Genomic DNA, 14,419 nt, shown 5'->3' on the forward strand with positions numbered 1-14,419 from the left:
TACACGACGAGCAGCGGGAATGGGAACAAGTGCATCTCAGCTCACCTCTTCTCCTTTGGGGATCCTGCGGCTGGAAATGATGATGATCTTGTCTTCTTTGTCGAAGGTCACGACCTCAGCAACGCAGTTGGGGGCGCAGGAATGGTTCACGTAGCTGGGGGGCCGGAAAAAAGATAGAAGTTGGCAACAAAAAGCTTTGAAGCTTTTTAAAATTTTTTACTCGATCGATACTCACCGCGCCGGACCGCCGGTTAGGGTGGCATCGATCACCTGCTCGTTGTTGATGCGGAACATGTAGATCCCTCGGTTCTACGAAGAAAACGAAGCTTTACCGTTCCAGCAGGACAATAATCTACTACACTCCCTCAATATAAAGCTCTTTATAGAAGTAAAATAATATAATTAACGGCAAAAAGGAGTGTTAATACAAATACATTCTATATGCACCAACAACGCAGCTAATAACCACTTTATTGGCCTTGAAAAGCGAGAGATTGATTGAAAACCTAAAAATCCTGTCTGTTCCCGACCAGTGAGCGCAGCATACGCGAGTGGTAGTGATGTGATAAACAAATAGACTAAGGATCTACAAAAGGAAAAATAAAGTGTTGACTGTGGATTCAGGCTGCTACACAGTTAGCCTTCAGCTAAACGTCCGTAGTTTTTTTTGGGGTATGAAAACGAACAATCAAGTAGAAAATGTCCCCAGGGTTTTCCCCCAATGTATTATAGGCCCAGGGGGCCTCATTGAGCCCCCTGGAGAAAATGCTCAATGAACTAAGAGCATTGATATTCTCTTAGCTCATTTATGTTTTGGGCCGGTTCTAAATGTGACCAGCATCATATTGCGTTTTTAGATCCACTAACTGATGACTTAATTTGGATTTAACAGAAGTGCAAATAATTGATATCTGTTTTAATTGTATTTTTTATTTTCTTTTATTTGTTGTTTTTAAGATTCTATCGTTGTGGCTTTAAGTACTGTCGGCAATGACTTCCAGTAACATAACTACCCAGTAATATTTTACATTTCTTGTCAACTTAACATCTTTCGATACAAAACCCCGGTGGACCGCCTCGGTGCCCCAAACACCGGGCTTCGCAAGTTTTCTGGGGGGAAACCCTGATCCCACTGTCAATAAAACCTGGGGACAAATTGGAGAAAACACCAGCAGAGAACAGAAAGGCCGCAGAGTTTAGTTGTATACTCGGTCTCTTATGGAACATGGTGAAAGTCTTTTGCGTAATTCAGACCTAAGCTAAGTAAGGATATTCTTTTTTTTACATGTATTAATGCTAGCTTCCCTAATCCCTTTGTACAACGTGTGAAGGACAGTTTAAAATGTCAGCTCAAAGTCATTTAGAATGATAAAACACTATTTCACACTAAATTCTCTCTCACACACAGAGTGTGACGTCACCTCTTGCCTATAACACCTTAATAAGAGAAATTAAAAACTGCTTACAGTGGGAAACAAATGTTTTAAGAAACTGGAAATAATTGATATTTGCTTGGTACGTCTTCTAAACAAAAGCCGTTCCACGACCTTCAATCCCATGAAGCTTTGGGCTACCTGTGACTCGTAGATCTTCTCGCGGCGGTTGGCCACCTCGTTGCGTATGACCGTGCCGATGTACTCGATGACCATGGTGTGCTTCTCCAGGTCCTTGGCAGCGTACAGCCCAAGGCCCTGAATGCGAGACCGCGCCAGGTAGACGTTGTTCTTCCACTCCGTCTTCAGACGCCGATACTGGGAGGACTTGGAGTGGACGAACTGCTTGCTGTACGGAGTGTTGAGCTCCCCGGTGAAGGTGCTCTGGTAGGCCTTGGAGACGCTGGTGCTGTTTAGAGTATGAGGCCTGTGGACGGAGAGAGAAAACGATGAGCGCTTTGTGATTTAAGTCGTGTGTGATCCTGGAGGTATTTTAGGACTGACTTTAACATGATTGAAAGAAAACTAATGACGATGGGAAAAAGGAACTAGCATCTTCCTCTGTTATAATTTTAGAGCAGCTCATGAGGCTTTTTTTTTTTTTTTTTACCTTTTGCACTGTGTGGCAACCTTTGGCTCAGAGCGAGCGCTGCCTGTGGGGTTTATCATGAGTGGGAGCTCCATCAGAGGGTGTCGGCCGTATCGGAACTGGTAGTTCTGGCAGCTCTCAACTCCAGGCAGCTGAAGCGTTAAGAAAGCAGCTTTCAGTCACGTCGGATCTGACAAAACAGTTCTCTAAAACGTGCCGGCTATGGTGTTGGGATTTTGTCTGGCGCTGTCTGTCACCCTCAGATCAACAATGAGTCACCGTCGGAGCAAAACGGAGGGTGAAGGCAAGGGGGAACAGATTCTTACCGACTCAGTGATTCGCATGACAGCGTGGACGGTGAGTCCGTACATCTCCTCTCCCTTCACATGTTCAGTGAACAGCTTCAACATGGATGAATCATCTCGGAGTTTAGCCACCTGCTGAACGATGCGGTCCCAGATTCCTGCGGAACGAGGGTGGGGGGGCGGAGGAGAGGAGAGAGGACGATTTTACTTGCATGACAGCAAAGTATCTCAAGCTTAATTTCAATAAATTGCATATTCAGAGCCTTGCTGAAGAATTCACGTCTTCACATTTTGCCACATTACAACAGAAACCATCATCATTGTAAAGCAGGAGAGTGATTCATGTTTTTTTCTTAAGTTTTACCACACATAAAACCGTGAGAAATGTGGAGTGTATGTAGCAAAATTAAAAAAAAAAAAAAATCAGCAATAACTGATCTGCTTTACAGGGTTCTTGGTAAAGAGTTAACCTGTTGGTTTTGTCTCAGCATCAAACAGTTGTTCTATTAAGGCCTCAGGTTGTACAACGGCTTAAAGCAGAGCTACGTTAAACCACAATTTCTGCCTGTCTGAATTGTTTCGTAAAGAATATCTAAAATATTCAAGAGAAATCGCAGCAAGGGAAGCTGAAACACCTGGACGCCAATTAATGTGTTATTGATTGGCATTTGCAAAGCAACCAAAACAGGAGTGACATTGATTGTCCTTGGAACTGATTGGCTGTTTCCCCCAAAGAGCGGAGATTAGGATGACTGTAGCTGTTAGCTTCTGCAGTAGTGCTAGGACAGTTTCTACTTATTAAAGCATAATAAAGTATATTTGGTGCTTTACAATTAAACTAAGTAGTTCTAAGTGTTTTAGAGGGAGGGTGAAGTATTTACGGATTATAGCTTTCTGTGAAAGGCTGTGGTCCCTCCATGAATACTGGGGATCAACTGTACACTAAAAAAAATAAAACACTGATCACCGTCCCTATAATGAAACATGGCAGCATCGTACCGTGGGATGCAAATCTTAATGGCCCAGTCCAAGTCCAGATCATCTTATTGGAAATCCATCACAAGAATAAAGACTAAATGTGACTAAATGACTTGTAGTTGTTACTGGTATAAAAAGATGGTTTGGCAACATATTGACTCATGTGGCTAAATACAAATGCCCAACACACTTTTCAGACTTAATTAATTAATCATTTTCATTACCCTTTACCTTATGCACTACTTTGTCTAGGTAAAATCTAAATGAGAAAAAAAAAAGAAGAAACATTCTCTTTTCTTCTTCCATGGCAAAAAAAAAAAAATATGAGTGGTGTGAATACTTCAGCAATGCTCTGAATGAGACCGTGGTTGTTACCTTCAGCAGTAGTGTCGCGGTAGTGCAGGTCCTCCATGCCGTGCTCCAGGACGCGCACCTCAAACAGCGGGCGGCCGTCGTCCTCGCCGATGCGACAGCGGTAGCGGCAGCGCTTGTTGGGCACGCGCGTGCTCCAGTAGATGCGCGTGGCCTCATAGCCAACGGGGAAGATGGCGGTGGGCGAGTGGAAGTTAGCCATTTGGGAGGGCAGCAACTGGCCAATTGCGTGAAAGATGAGCCCGCCGACACGAAACAGGTGGATGCGGTCGCTGCGCTGCAGGATGCTGGCGATCTGCTTCACCTCATCCCGCTCGATGTAGACGCGGCGCAAGACGGCAAAGGTGCTGAGCTCGTCGTCGCTGGGGCCCTTCAGCTTGTGCTGGGTGCACAGCATGGTCTTGTCCTTGAAGAACATGCAACGCGCCCGGATGGCGCAGGCGAAGTGGTAGACGTTTGGGCAGCGCAGCCTGTTGCAGCTGTTGGTGGCGCCGGTTTTCTGGCAGTAGGCGCAGAGCGTCCGCAGCCCTCGGCGCAGGGCGACCTCCACGTTGATCAGAGCGCCGCCCTGCGTCTCGTACACCTCAGTGGACCACAGCGCGCAGTTGAGGTGCACCCACAGGTCCACGTCTATGTTGAGCAGCCGCGCCGGCCCGTCCGTGGCGCCGTCCCCTTCCTCGTGGCAGAAGCAGCATTTGCGTTTGTCCCGGGGCAGCTTTTCGGGTCGGAGGGTGATGCGCAGGCGGTCCATCAACTCCGACACTTCCCGGCTGGTCTCTTTCTTGGAGCCACCCTTCCGTATGGTGATGACAATTTGAAGGCGCTTCCAGCGAATGCCCCTCCATTTTTTCAATTTGGGGTGTGCCACTTCCTCGTCGGGTGACAGAGGCCTGCGCTGCTTCATGGCTTTAGGAGACGAGTCCATGGCGATGGGGGAGTCTTTAGGAGAGTGGGCCGGCTTAGTAACACAGTTCTCCTCCTCTTCCTCCTTCACAACGGGACTTATACCATCCTCATGTGACGCGGTGGGATCAGACTGTTCCAAAGACGGTTCAGTGTTCAACACCGAAGCAGGAACTTCGGTTTCTGACACATTCGCTGGCTGAGGAGGAGCGCTGATGGCAGAAACTGCGTCCTGTTCAGACTTGGTCTTAGTTTGGACACAGACTGGGCTGGTGAACGGAGGAGTCGGAGACGCAGACTTTTTGGGTGATTCGGCTTCTTCGCCGGTGACTGGTAGAGCTGGAGGAGGCTGAGGAGGAGAAGGTGAAGGAGGTGGAGATTCCTCCAGCGGTATAACAGGAAGATGGCGGACGTCCAGATCGCTGACGTTGGTCGTGTAACAGTGCTGTGCCGGTTTGTCGTCCGTCTCCTGGAACTCCTGCAAGAAGGATGCACAAGTGAAATCTGCAGCTTTTTGGGAACAATGTCCTACGAAAAGGTTAAAGGAGAACAACGATGCCAAACCTGCTTAATAAGTGCCAAAATGTCTACTTGTTTCTTCAGCGTGCAGCCTGGGAGAGAAACATCAAACTGCCTCAGCCACTCATCCTGACTGAGGGAAGTGCTATCCTTTGTGCACAATGCCCCTAGAAAACAAAACAATGTTGACATTAGCAGTGCTAATCTATCAGCTGATTAACCAAATGTGGCACACCTGAAAACAATCTCACAGTTGTTGCACCGTTCTGTTAACAAAACATTCTATCAAAATCTAAATCATAAATCTGCTCAGTCAAGAAGTTCGCTCAACATTAAAATGGGTCAAAGGAATATATGATTAATCAAAAATATGTAAACCTATGGATTCATCGTTCAGGTGTACCAAACAAATACAATGTATTGCAGGCAATCAAACTAGAATGAGTTAATATGAATCTCTGTGCGATTGAAGTGATTTAATTAAAATATGAACCGGACCTCTTTGTTTTAACATAATAGCAAAGAAAATCTGCCAAACTGATTTCAAAACGAGGCTGATTTGTGATTAATGTTTACCGTTTCAACACTGGACATCAGCAAGAGCAAAGTGTGCTTAAATCTGCGGCTGCATTGCAGCATCTTTCTCTTTTATTCCCTCTAAGCATCTTAGATACTAAGAGCCACTTCAGATGGTGGCATATCAGACATTGAAAGATTATCCATCTGGCCCGATAAATTACTGGCAAGGACAGTTTGAATGTGTGGCGCAGGGAATATAACAGTCACCAATTATTGAATCCTGTCAGTACTGTGCAGCTCTATTCAATTCTAGAATTTAATCTGAAAGCAACTCATTCAGGAATATGATCTGTAAATGAAAAAAATAAATAACATTTTCTCCTGAAAGACATAAAACGCTCACCTGAGTGACCAGGTCCTTTCTCTGTCCCTTCCACTCCAGGCAGCTCAGGGATTTGCGGAGGGTACGTGACTTCGTAAGTACCTGGCATTTTAATGCTGAGCAGCTGAGCCATCGCCATCATTACATGATTAAGTTTCTGTAGGCAGAAAGTGTCAGTGTTAAGTTTTAGCTAAATTTGAACTTAAAAGAAATCTAGGAAAAAAATTTGGCTGTGAACTATTACCTTGGCTGCAGCGGATGACATCGTCAAGGTAACAGACACCTCATTACTTTTGGTCTTGTCCCAGTGGTTGGGCATGGAAACGGTCTTGCCATCAGGTGCTTCAAATGGTTTGTTTTCTGGGAATGCTGCAAAATAAGTGAAAAGCTTCCTTACTACAGTCCTGCAAAGCCTCTAAACAATTTGTTTTGGTAATCTTTACGTGTGATGTCACAATGAAGACGCCGCTTGATACCTGGAATGGCGGTGCGAGGTATGAGGGGTATGATGGGAGATATTGCTCTCTCTGTCTCCTCCTCTTTAGGCTCCAGCAGGTGAGGAAAACGTGGATTTACGTCTCCTAAGTTACTCTCTGGCGACGACGCGGGAATGATGGTTTCCGGAGTGTCCTCATCATCGCTTTCCATCCTACCGGGACGACACACTCCACTTCATCAGCTCTTTCCAAAACAACACCCCTTCACCTGATGGAGAACTAGAAGCGATATGAACGGTTGTACCTGATGTCCTCGTTCTGGTTGTGCGGCGGCGTGGGGAGGGCCGCCAGGATGTCTACGCTTTTCACCTCCTCTGCTGCAGAATCTGAAGACGACGGTACAGAAATGAAGCGTGTGTAGAATCCAGTATGAACTTCCTAAAACATGAACAGTAATTACCCATTGGCTTTTCTGCTGCGTCAGCGTCCTTCTGGCTGTCAGGGAGCTCCTCGCCAGCAGTCACCCCGTTCAGCAGCTTGTGCTGCACCGATGGAGGTGGAGTCGGCGGCAGGGAGGAGGGCGGTGTTGGAGGGTTGCTGAGGTTACTCTGCAGGTACAAACAATTATGTTTAGGACTTTCTTCTTGATGTCACAAAGTGTGAGTTTAGTGCAGCCTTGTAATACCTTGGTGAGTAACTGAGAGTAGTAGTCTGGGATGTTGTCCAAAACTGCGTTTCCAAACGATCCCTTCAGCTGGTCCTTTCCGCCGGCTGGACTACTGCCGAAAGGAGCAAAGAGATCCAAGCTGGCGCTAATCGAGGGCTCCATCAACGGCAGCAGAGACAGACCCTGGCGGGAAAAGGTTCATTAGGTTTCCACATGTTAGGAGTCCGTCATTTAGAGATGCAGTTTTCAAGCCGGGTTTACCTGTTTGAGTTGTTTTATTAGGGTTTCAGCGCTTTTCCCAACATCCTCCTTTTTGTTCTTCTTCCGTGAGTTCGGCCCTCCGCCTCCAGGCGGCTTGTTGATGCGCTTTGGCTTTTGTACTGGAGCCCTTTTAGTTAGAGACTGCAGATCCTGGGAAGTTTGAAAAGACAGGAGATTTATTTCGCTCTGAACGAGGAAGTGGAAACGGTTTATTTGTTAAAACGTGCATTTGTAATTTCACTGTGGTCCATTTACAGTACAGACCAAAAGTTTGGACACACTTTCTAATTGAATTCAATGAGAAGGTGTGTCCAAACTTTTGGTCTGTACTGTATGTGGACTGAGGAAATCAGTAGGGGCAAAGAAAGCTATAACTGGCTACATGTGGATGCACCAGTATCTTTGTACGTTCAAGGAAATGAATGCAATGGATAGACTGATTTTTTCATTAAAACTTGCTGCTGGTAAATATAAGAAATCTCCCTCAAAATATGGAACATCTACCTGAACTTGGTACCAAATGTATTAATTTGACATTGAGTTTTACTTTTTTAATTTGCCATTGTCCAACTAGACACTCTAGACTTTTGTTAGTGGGGACCTGAATGCTCACTTTACAAATATTTCCAAATCATCCAAAATATTACCTCCATATTACGTGGTGTCCCTTGAAGCTTCTGCTCCAGCATGGCCAGTTTGCTGTTGATGTGGCCATTGATCTCACTGTGGATGCCTTCGGAGGGCCTCTGCGCATTCAGCTGGAGGTTCTTGGTTTTTAGCAGCTTCTGCAGCAGCTGCTGTCCCGTCTCGGATCTGGGACCTTGGGTCTCCGGCACGTTTCCGGTATTAATAAAGCTTGTGTTGTTCCCAGCGGAAACGGTTTCGCCCAAGGTTTCTCTCTTTATCACCCCGGGATGCGCCTCCGAGGAGCCGTCACACTGAACCTCCCTCGGTTCCTGCTTTATGTTCTGTATCGGGATCCTACATTGCTCCCCTTGTTGAGTGTAGCTTTCTGTGACCTGCTTCAACTCTTGCTGGACGCTCATGCCTCTCTGTGGCCCATTGGGCGTAGTTGGGGCCGTCTGAGGCGGCTCACCACTCGACGCCTGACTCTCTACTTTCATCCCTGGACAATCAAGTGGACTCCTGGCTCCAGGTGACCTGAGTGGAGAGGCCTTGACCTGGCTGAATGGACTGCCTCTCCCCGCTCTGTTGTCGGCGACCGAAGGCGAGGAGGCATGAGAGGAGTAGGGCGAGGCTGGGTGTGCGGGGCTCATCCCAAACGGACCTCTGGGAGAATAAGCGTGCGACGGGGAACCCGGGACGCGTCCCGCTGCGGCGGCCATTAACGCTTGCTGCTGCGTCTGGGTGGGAGTGGGGGGTCGCAGGGGCTGATTGAACACGTGCCGCTGCGGATCTCCGGGGGAGTTGACATGGGGTTGCCGTGGAGAATTTGGCCTCAGCATGCGGTTCTGCTCCATCGGGGAATGTGGCATCGGTAGATGACCTCTCATTATGTGCTGCTGCTGCTGCATCATCTCCCCTGCTTGCGGCTGCTGGCCTGTGACCATCATTCCTTGCTGCACCTGAGAAGCGACCGCAGGTCGCTGGCCAAACATGCCCGGCTGCTGCTGACCGGCCAGAGCTCCGGGTTTGCCTCCATAAGGCATCTGATTGGCTTCCATCCCCATCATTTGCTGCCCGCCCTGCGGCGCCTGGGCTCTCAGTTGACCCGGTGGACCCTGGCCAACGGGCATCCGCAGCATCTGACCCTGATGGAGTTGCCTCTGCGCGATCAGAGCCTGGATGTGTTGGATCTGCTGAGTTGGGGGAAGATTGCGCAGCTGAGGATTCTGGGCAATTATGGCTGGGATGTTGATGGTAGCGCGGATCTGCGCTGGTGGGACCCCGGGTCTCTGTGGCATCATCCCTTGCTGCTGAGCTCTCAGCATGCCCATCATGGCTTGCTGCTTCTGCTGCTGCGCCATCAGGGCTTGCTGCTGCAGGTTCAGACCCATCGCAGTGGGCGGAGCCTGGCCGGGATTATTCGGAGGCATCATCTGCTGTTGCATGCCCGCTTCCTGTGGTTTCTGCGCAGCATTTTGTTGTTGTTGGGTGAGGAAATTGACGGGTTTGCCCTCCTCTTTTACACTCATCAAGCTGGGTTTGTCAGCGCAGACAGAGCCTTGCCTCTGGACACCAACAGGAAGTTGATGCTGCTGCTGTTGTTGAACGACTCCGGTTTGCTGGTTCACAGTCCCACCAGCTTGTTGTTCGTGGACAGATTGAGAATTTGAATGGTGATGCTGAGTTAAATACATCTGATTCTGTTGCTGGCGGTCCAGCGGGTTATTTACTGAGCCTTGCTGTGAGCTCTGACTGGGAGTAGAAGGTCCGCTCTGCTGTGGCGGAGTTCTTGAATCAGGACTCAAGATCCCTCCGTCTTTGGCTGCTGAGTTCTGGCCGTCGGCAGATCCCTGCGGCTGCGGCGTGTTACTCCTTGCTGAAGGTGAGGAGCCCATCTGTGGGGTGGAGGGCTGCGAGTGCCCACCCTGGTCCTGGCCGGACTGACTAACCACTGGCGTCACTTGTCTCTGCTGGGCCATTTGCTGCTGAGATGCAAGCATGCGCTGAGCAAGGATATTCTGTTGCTGCTGCTGAGCCGGGGCTCCCCGGAGTCCAGGGTGACCCGGGGGCCCGGCGACGCCCTGCTGGCCCATCATCAGCTGGGGCCTCGGTTGTTGATTAACCATCAGCCTCGGCTGAGCTGCCATCATGGCCGCAGGCTGGATGGGCTGTCCTGGTGGCGCAGCGGGCTGACCTCCCACCATGCCTTGCTGAACCTGCACCATGCTCTGCTGATTTGCCTGGTTGGCGATTATTCCCTGCTGAGTGCCTGCTTGATGCTGCGCCATGAGCTGACTTCCCATCATGCCCGGCTGCGACTGAGGGATTAGACCGGGTTGTTGGTTCGGGTGTGGCATCGCTTGTTGACACATCATCGCCTGCTGCTGCTGGAGCTTTGCCATCTGCATCCTATGCTGAAGCTGCCTTTCTTGAAGAAGCCGGGGGTCCGCCCCTTGTACCGGGGCGCCCTGGGGGAAAAACCCAGCCGGAGTTCCAGAGGGACCCGGAACTCTGGGACCAGGAGCTCCGAGAGCAGCCGGAAGCTGCTGCTGCGGACCCCCCATGAAGGGCTGGCCTTGGGGCATCCGCAGAGGCATCATGCCAGGGTGTTGCCCCATTACTGCTGCCCCCTGCTGGCCCATCATCATTTGCCCTGGGACCTTAGGAAACATGTGAGATGGCCCGCCTTGAGTAGGATGAGCTGGGTTCAGCAGACCGGAGCTCTGCTGATGCTGCTGCTGTTTGCTTCTGTACTCTGCAATAAGGTTGGTGTGCTCCTTCTGCTGCTTGCGGACCTACAAGAGAATATTTATAAGCATTATTATATGTCAGGGCTGAAACTGAAGATTATTTTAATAATCAATTATTATTTATATGAGAAAACAAAGATTTTATTGCCTAAAATGTAGTAACATAGCATTCCTTTAGTAAATTAGAACTGGGTGAAGCTAAAATTGCTGCCTGTGCAGCTTTGGCTAAAATCTGTTCACAGAAAAATATATTTTTATCTTAAACGCAAAATGACAATATTTTTTGCACAGTTTTGGTTTAATTACTGCACTGAATCTGTTTTGTTTTTCATCAACTAGTCTTTTTGACTACTCCAGTTGATAATTAATCGATTACTAGATTAGTTGACAATTATTTCAACAATCAATTCATACATATTACAACAGTTTAGCTGTCTGATGTGAAATCCAGGGATTTTATTCTGCAAACCTGGTCGAGCTGTTTCTGAATTTTGCTTTGCTCTTCGGTGACCAACTTCAGTTTCTCAGCATCGGCCTCTGCGAACTCCCTGCCAGCTTTCTTCGCTGTGCGCTGCTTGGCGCAAAGCGCTTTGCGTGACTTTCGGTGAACACCGATTTGCTCTTCCAAAATTTTCAGCTGCATCTGGAGAAGCTGTTGGGTGTGAAGGAGCCACTCTTCGTACTGGTGCTGCTCTGCGTCATCTGCAACAGAAGAGGAAACTGTAGCTCGCGCACAAGATAACTTGTGCATCTCAAACTCAGACTGCATGTAAAACATACTGATGATTCCTTGCACAAACTGAGGAGGATTGGGTCTCGACTGGACGGGATCACTTGTTTCTCCCTCCTGAACAAGGAAAGAGATTGTTAATGATAATTTGGATGAAAAGTTATTGTCCAAATAATGTGTGTTTTCTTTATAGAAAAGTGAATACCTTTGGCGGTCCGGGTGCAGCCTGAGCAGGATCTGTGCCAGGTGCAGAGGCCAGCCGCTGGGCAAGCAGAGAAACTTGTTGCCTTAAAAAAAATAAAATGAAAACATTGTAAGTTACCAGCTACTACCTCTGACCACAGCTGTATCCAGAAATTCAGGTATTCAGAGACATGAACTTCCAAAATCTGGCCTGACTAGAAGAAAGCTACAAGAAGTCCCACTTGTAATTGGCTAAAAGCCAAGTAAGAGACACAGCAAACATGAGAAAAAAAACTAGCCCCATGCTGAAACATGGTGGTGGCAGAATCGTGCTATGGGGATGTTTTTCATCAGCAAGGACAGAGAAGCTGGTCAGTGCTGATGGGAAGAGAGATTTTGCCAAATACAGTGGAATACTGGAAGAAGAGCTGAGACTGTAAAATGACAGCAACCCCAAACATCCAGCCAGAGCTACAATGGAGGAGTTTATATCAAAGCATATTCATGAGTTAGAATGGCCTAGTCAGTGTCCAGAGACTCAGAGGCAAAAAGAACAGAAAAAAAAAAGAAGTCATGCCTCTTCTAATCTGACTGAATTTGAAGCTTTTGGTAGTAAGATGACAAAATATGAAAAAGTATGAAGATTATGAAGAACTATCAATACTTGAAAGGTACTGTATTTATTGGGACAGGTTTTTTCACTTTACCTTAAGTGGTACTTATTGTGAAAAGCTCCTAAGACAAATCAAGTCAAAAATACCTGTTGATCCCAGGAGGAACAACCATAGTCGGATCCTGCGCCAAGACTCTTTTAATCCCCTTCAGAGCCACCATCTTTGCTTTGGCAATGGGATCAATGATGTCATCCGCGGGAAATTTATCCAAATCTGCAACTGGGTGATAAATTTCACAATCAACAAAAACAAAACTTTACATAACGGACTGCCGGTGCCCAGTCGTTGTGCTCACCTTTATCTGGGAAGAAGTTGTTGGCCAGCGGTGATTGCTTAACCACCGGTTGAGGCTGATGGCCGAGGCCTGCATGGATTCCTGGCTGCCCTGTCCTCATCATGGCTTGCTGGTGAGCCATTGCCATTTGAGGGTGAGGCACCACTCCCGGCCCCATCATCCTCTGCTGTTGCTGTATCATGTGTGGAGCACGCGGCACCATTGCCACTTGTTCCATCATTCCCTGTGCCGGCGGACGAGGCTGATGCTGCAGAATCAGTTGCTCGGTTCCCTGCGGGTTTGGATGTTGACTTGAGAGGCCAGGAAAATGCGCGGGGATGCCGCCCTGTTGAAGGGAACTCAACTGTTGCTGCTTCTGCTGTTCTTTCTTTTCGTGCTCCAGAAGGTCTTGGATGAGAAGAGGCAATTCACCATCTAAAGAGCTCTCTACTTTTGCCAGGTCTACTGCAGGAGAGTGCTGGCCCCCAACATCTGGCAGCCCCAGAGGATCGTCCCCCATGTCTCCATGTGGGGCACCAGGGGAAAATGGATCCCCTTGTCCGGACATGGAGTACTGAAGTCTACCGAGTCTTACAGAACTGAGACAGGCTTGCTGGGTTTCCTTTTGCTCCGTCTTGGCTGTTGATGCGGTCCCTCCGAGAAGTATCGATACAGCCTCTCTCATTTCATTTTTGACTACAGATTGTCCCGCTTGCAGCTGAGGGGTGAGACATTTGTTCTCTACTTTGACTTTAGAAGGATCAGCACTTTCTGCAACAGGTGGGACTGTGGTAGCAGAATCCTTCTGGGAAAGCGTTAAACACTTCTGCCCCTGCTCATCTTTAGCTCTGTCTTCAACCTTACAGCGAGTAGATCCAGCAACCGATGAAGGTGTTTCGCTCTCTGCTTCTACCAGCCGCAGCTGGTCTGAAAAGACATCTTTGGGATCTCCCTGATCCAGTTCGGGGTCGGTGTAAGCCAAGATGTCGAACTCGTCACCATTTAATAAATCGTCCAGATGCGGGTCGTTGGTTTCCAAGTTGTCCAAGTTGCCTAAGTCATCGTCTCCTTTGTCAGGATCCAAGTCGAGAGTCAGATCGTTTTCATCTTCCACACCGCCATCCCCCGATCCGTCACCTAGACCCTCAAGGTCCGGCTCTGGCAGTTCCTCGCAGGGCCCTACACTCGCAGGCGGAGGGTCCGTCACCAATCCTTGATGTCCAACTCTCTGTTGCTCGGTACTTTGCATGCCGGATTTGGAAACGGCTGCCTGAGTCTGCAAGTGGGGCTGTTGGGATACTGTTCCGGTGGTCTGTGAAGGTAGCAAACCTGGGACGGACATAGCACCCTGTGGTACCCCCAGCTGCGAGACGCCACTTCCATCTGCTTGCATCCCTCCAGCTTGAGCTATGGGATGCTGCTGGAAGTAAGACGCAGCCAAATCCTGTTGCTGGACAAAGAGACGTGGTCTTTGCTGGGGTGCTCTAGGCATAAATTGAGGCCGTAGGGGGAGCCTTTGTGAGTTGTGTCTCAGTTCAATGAATTGGGGTGGGGGGCCCTGACCCAGTGTCTGCAGGTTTTCGCCTCCGTGTCCTGGCATCATGGTGTGTGGGTTCTCCATGCCCTGCATGTTAACGCCAGGGTTTAGGTTCTGTCTAATGCCCATCGCTTCAAGGCCAGGCTGGGGTAATCTTCTTTGACCTGGACCCTGGGGTTGCCATTGAGGAGGGAATGGTGGACGGCTAAACATACCAGGAGGTCTGATGGACCCTGGAAGCCTGTAAGAGACAAATATATAGGTTAGTTGGAAAACCAT

General features: G+C 48.6%; 1 protein-coding gene across 8 annotated transcripts in view; it reads right to left on the reverse strand.

Moving 5' to 3' along the window:
- The window catches only part of kmt2d (lysine (K)-specific methyltransferase 2D), a 37,918-nt gene that overhangs the window by 3,127 nt on the left and 20,372 nt on the right, over positions 1–14,419 (reverse strand). For 7 of the 8 annotated variants that reach the window (XM_032574526.1, XM_032574545.1, XM_032574568.1 and 4 more), the window contains exons 35-54: positions 12,625–14,381; positions 12,416–12,548; positions 11,678–11,759; positions 11,523–11,589; positions 11,212–11,444; positions 8,013–10,787; positions 7,366–7,515; positions 7,123–7,287; positions 6,898–7,045; positions 6,742–6,823; positions 6,477–6,649; positions 6,245–6,369; positions 6,022–6,157; positions 5,145–5,266; positions 3,681–5,058; positions 2,349–2,485; positions 2,044–2,174; positions 1,575–1,860; positions 236–309; positions 46–154 (exon numbers count right to left, since the gene is read on the reverse strand). In XM_032574526.1, the coding sequence (XP_032430417.1) occupies positions 46–154; positions 236–309; positions 1,575–1,860; positions 2,044–2,174; positions 2,349–2,485; positions 3,681–5,058; positions 5,145–5,266; positions 6,022–6,157; positions 6,245–6,369; positions 6,477–6,649; positions 6,742–6,823; positions 6,898–7,045; positions 7,123–7,287; positions 7,366–7,515; positions 8,013–10,787; positions 11,212–11,444; positions 11,523–11,589; positions 11,678–11,759; positions 12,416–12,548; positions 12,625–14,381 (8,263 nt within the window). The remainder of the gene's footprint in view (positions 1–45; positions 155–235; positions 310–1,574; positions 1,861–2,043; positions 2,175–2,348; positions 2,486–3,680; positions 5,059–5,144; positions 5,267–6,021; positions 6,158–6,244; positions 6,370–6,476; positions 6,650–6,741; positions 6,824–6,897; positions 7,046–7,122; positions 7,288–7,365; positions 7,516–8,012; positions 10,788–11,211; positions 11,445–11,522; positions 11,590–11,677; positions 11,760–12,415; positions 12,549–12,624; positions 14,382–14,419) is intronic. The other variant, XM_032574553.1, reaches the window with a different exon arrangement.

Source organism: Xiphophorus hellerii, chromosome 1 (assembly GCF_003331165.1).
Source record: "Xiphophorus hellerii strain 12219 chromosome 1, Xiphophorus_hellerii-4.1, whole genome shotgun sequence".
NCBI lineage: Eukaryota > Metazoa > Chordata > Actinopteri > Cyprinodontiformes > Poeciliidae > Xiphophorus > Xiphophorus hellerii.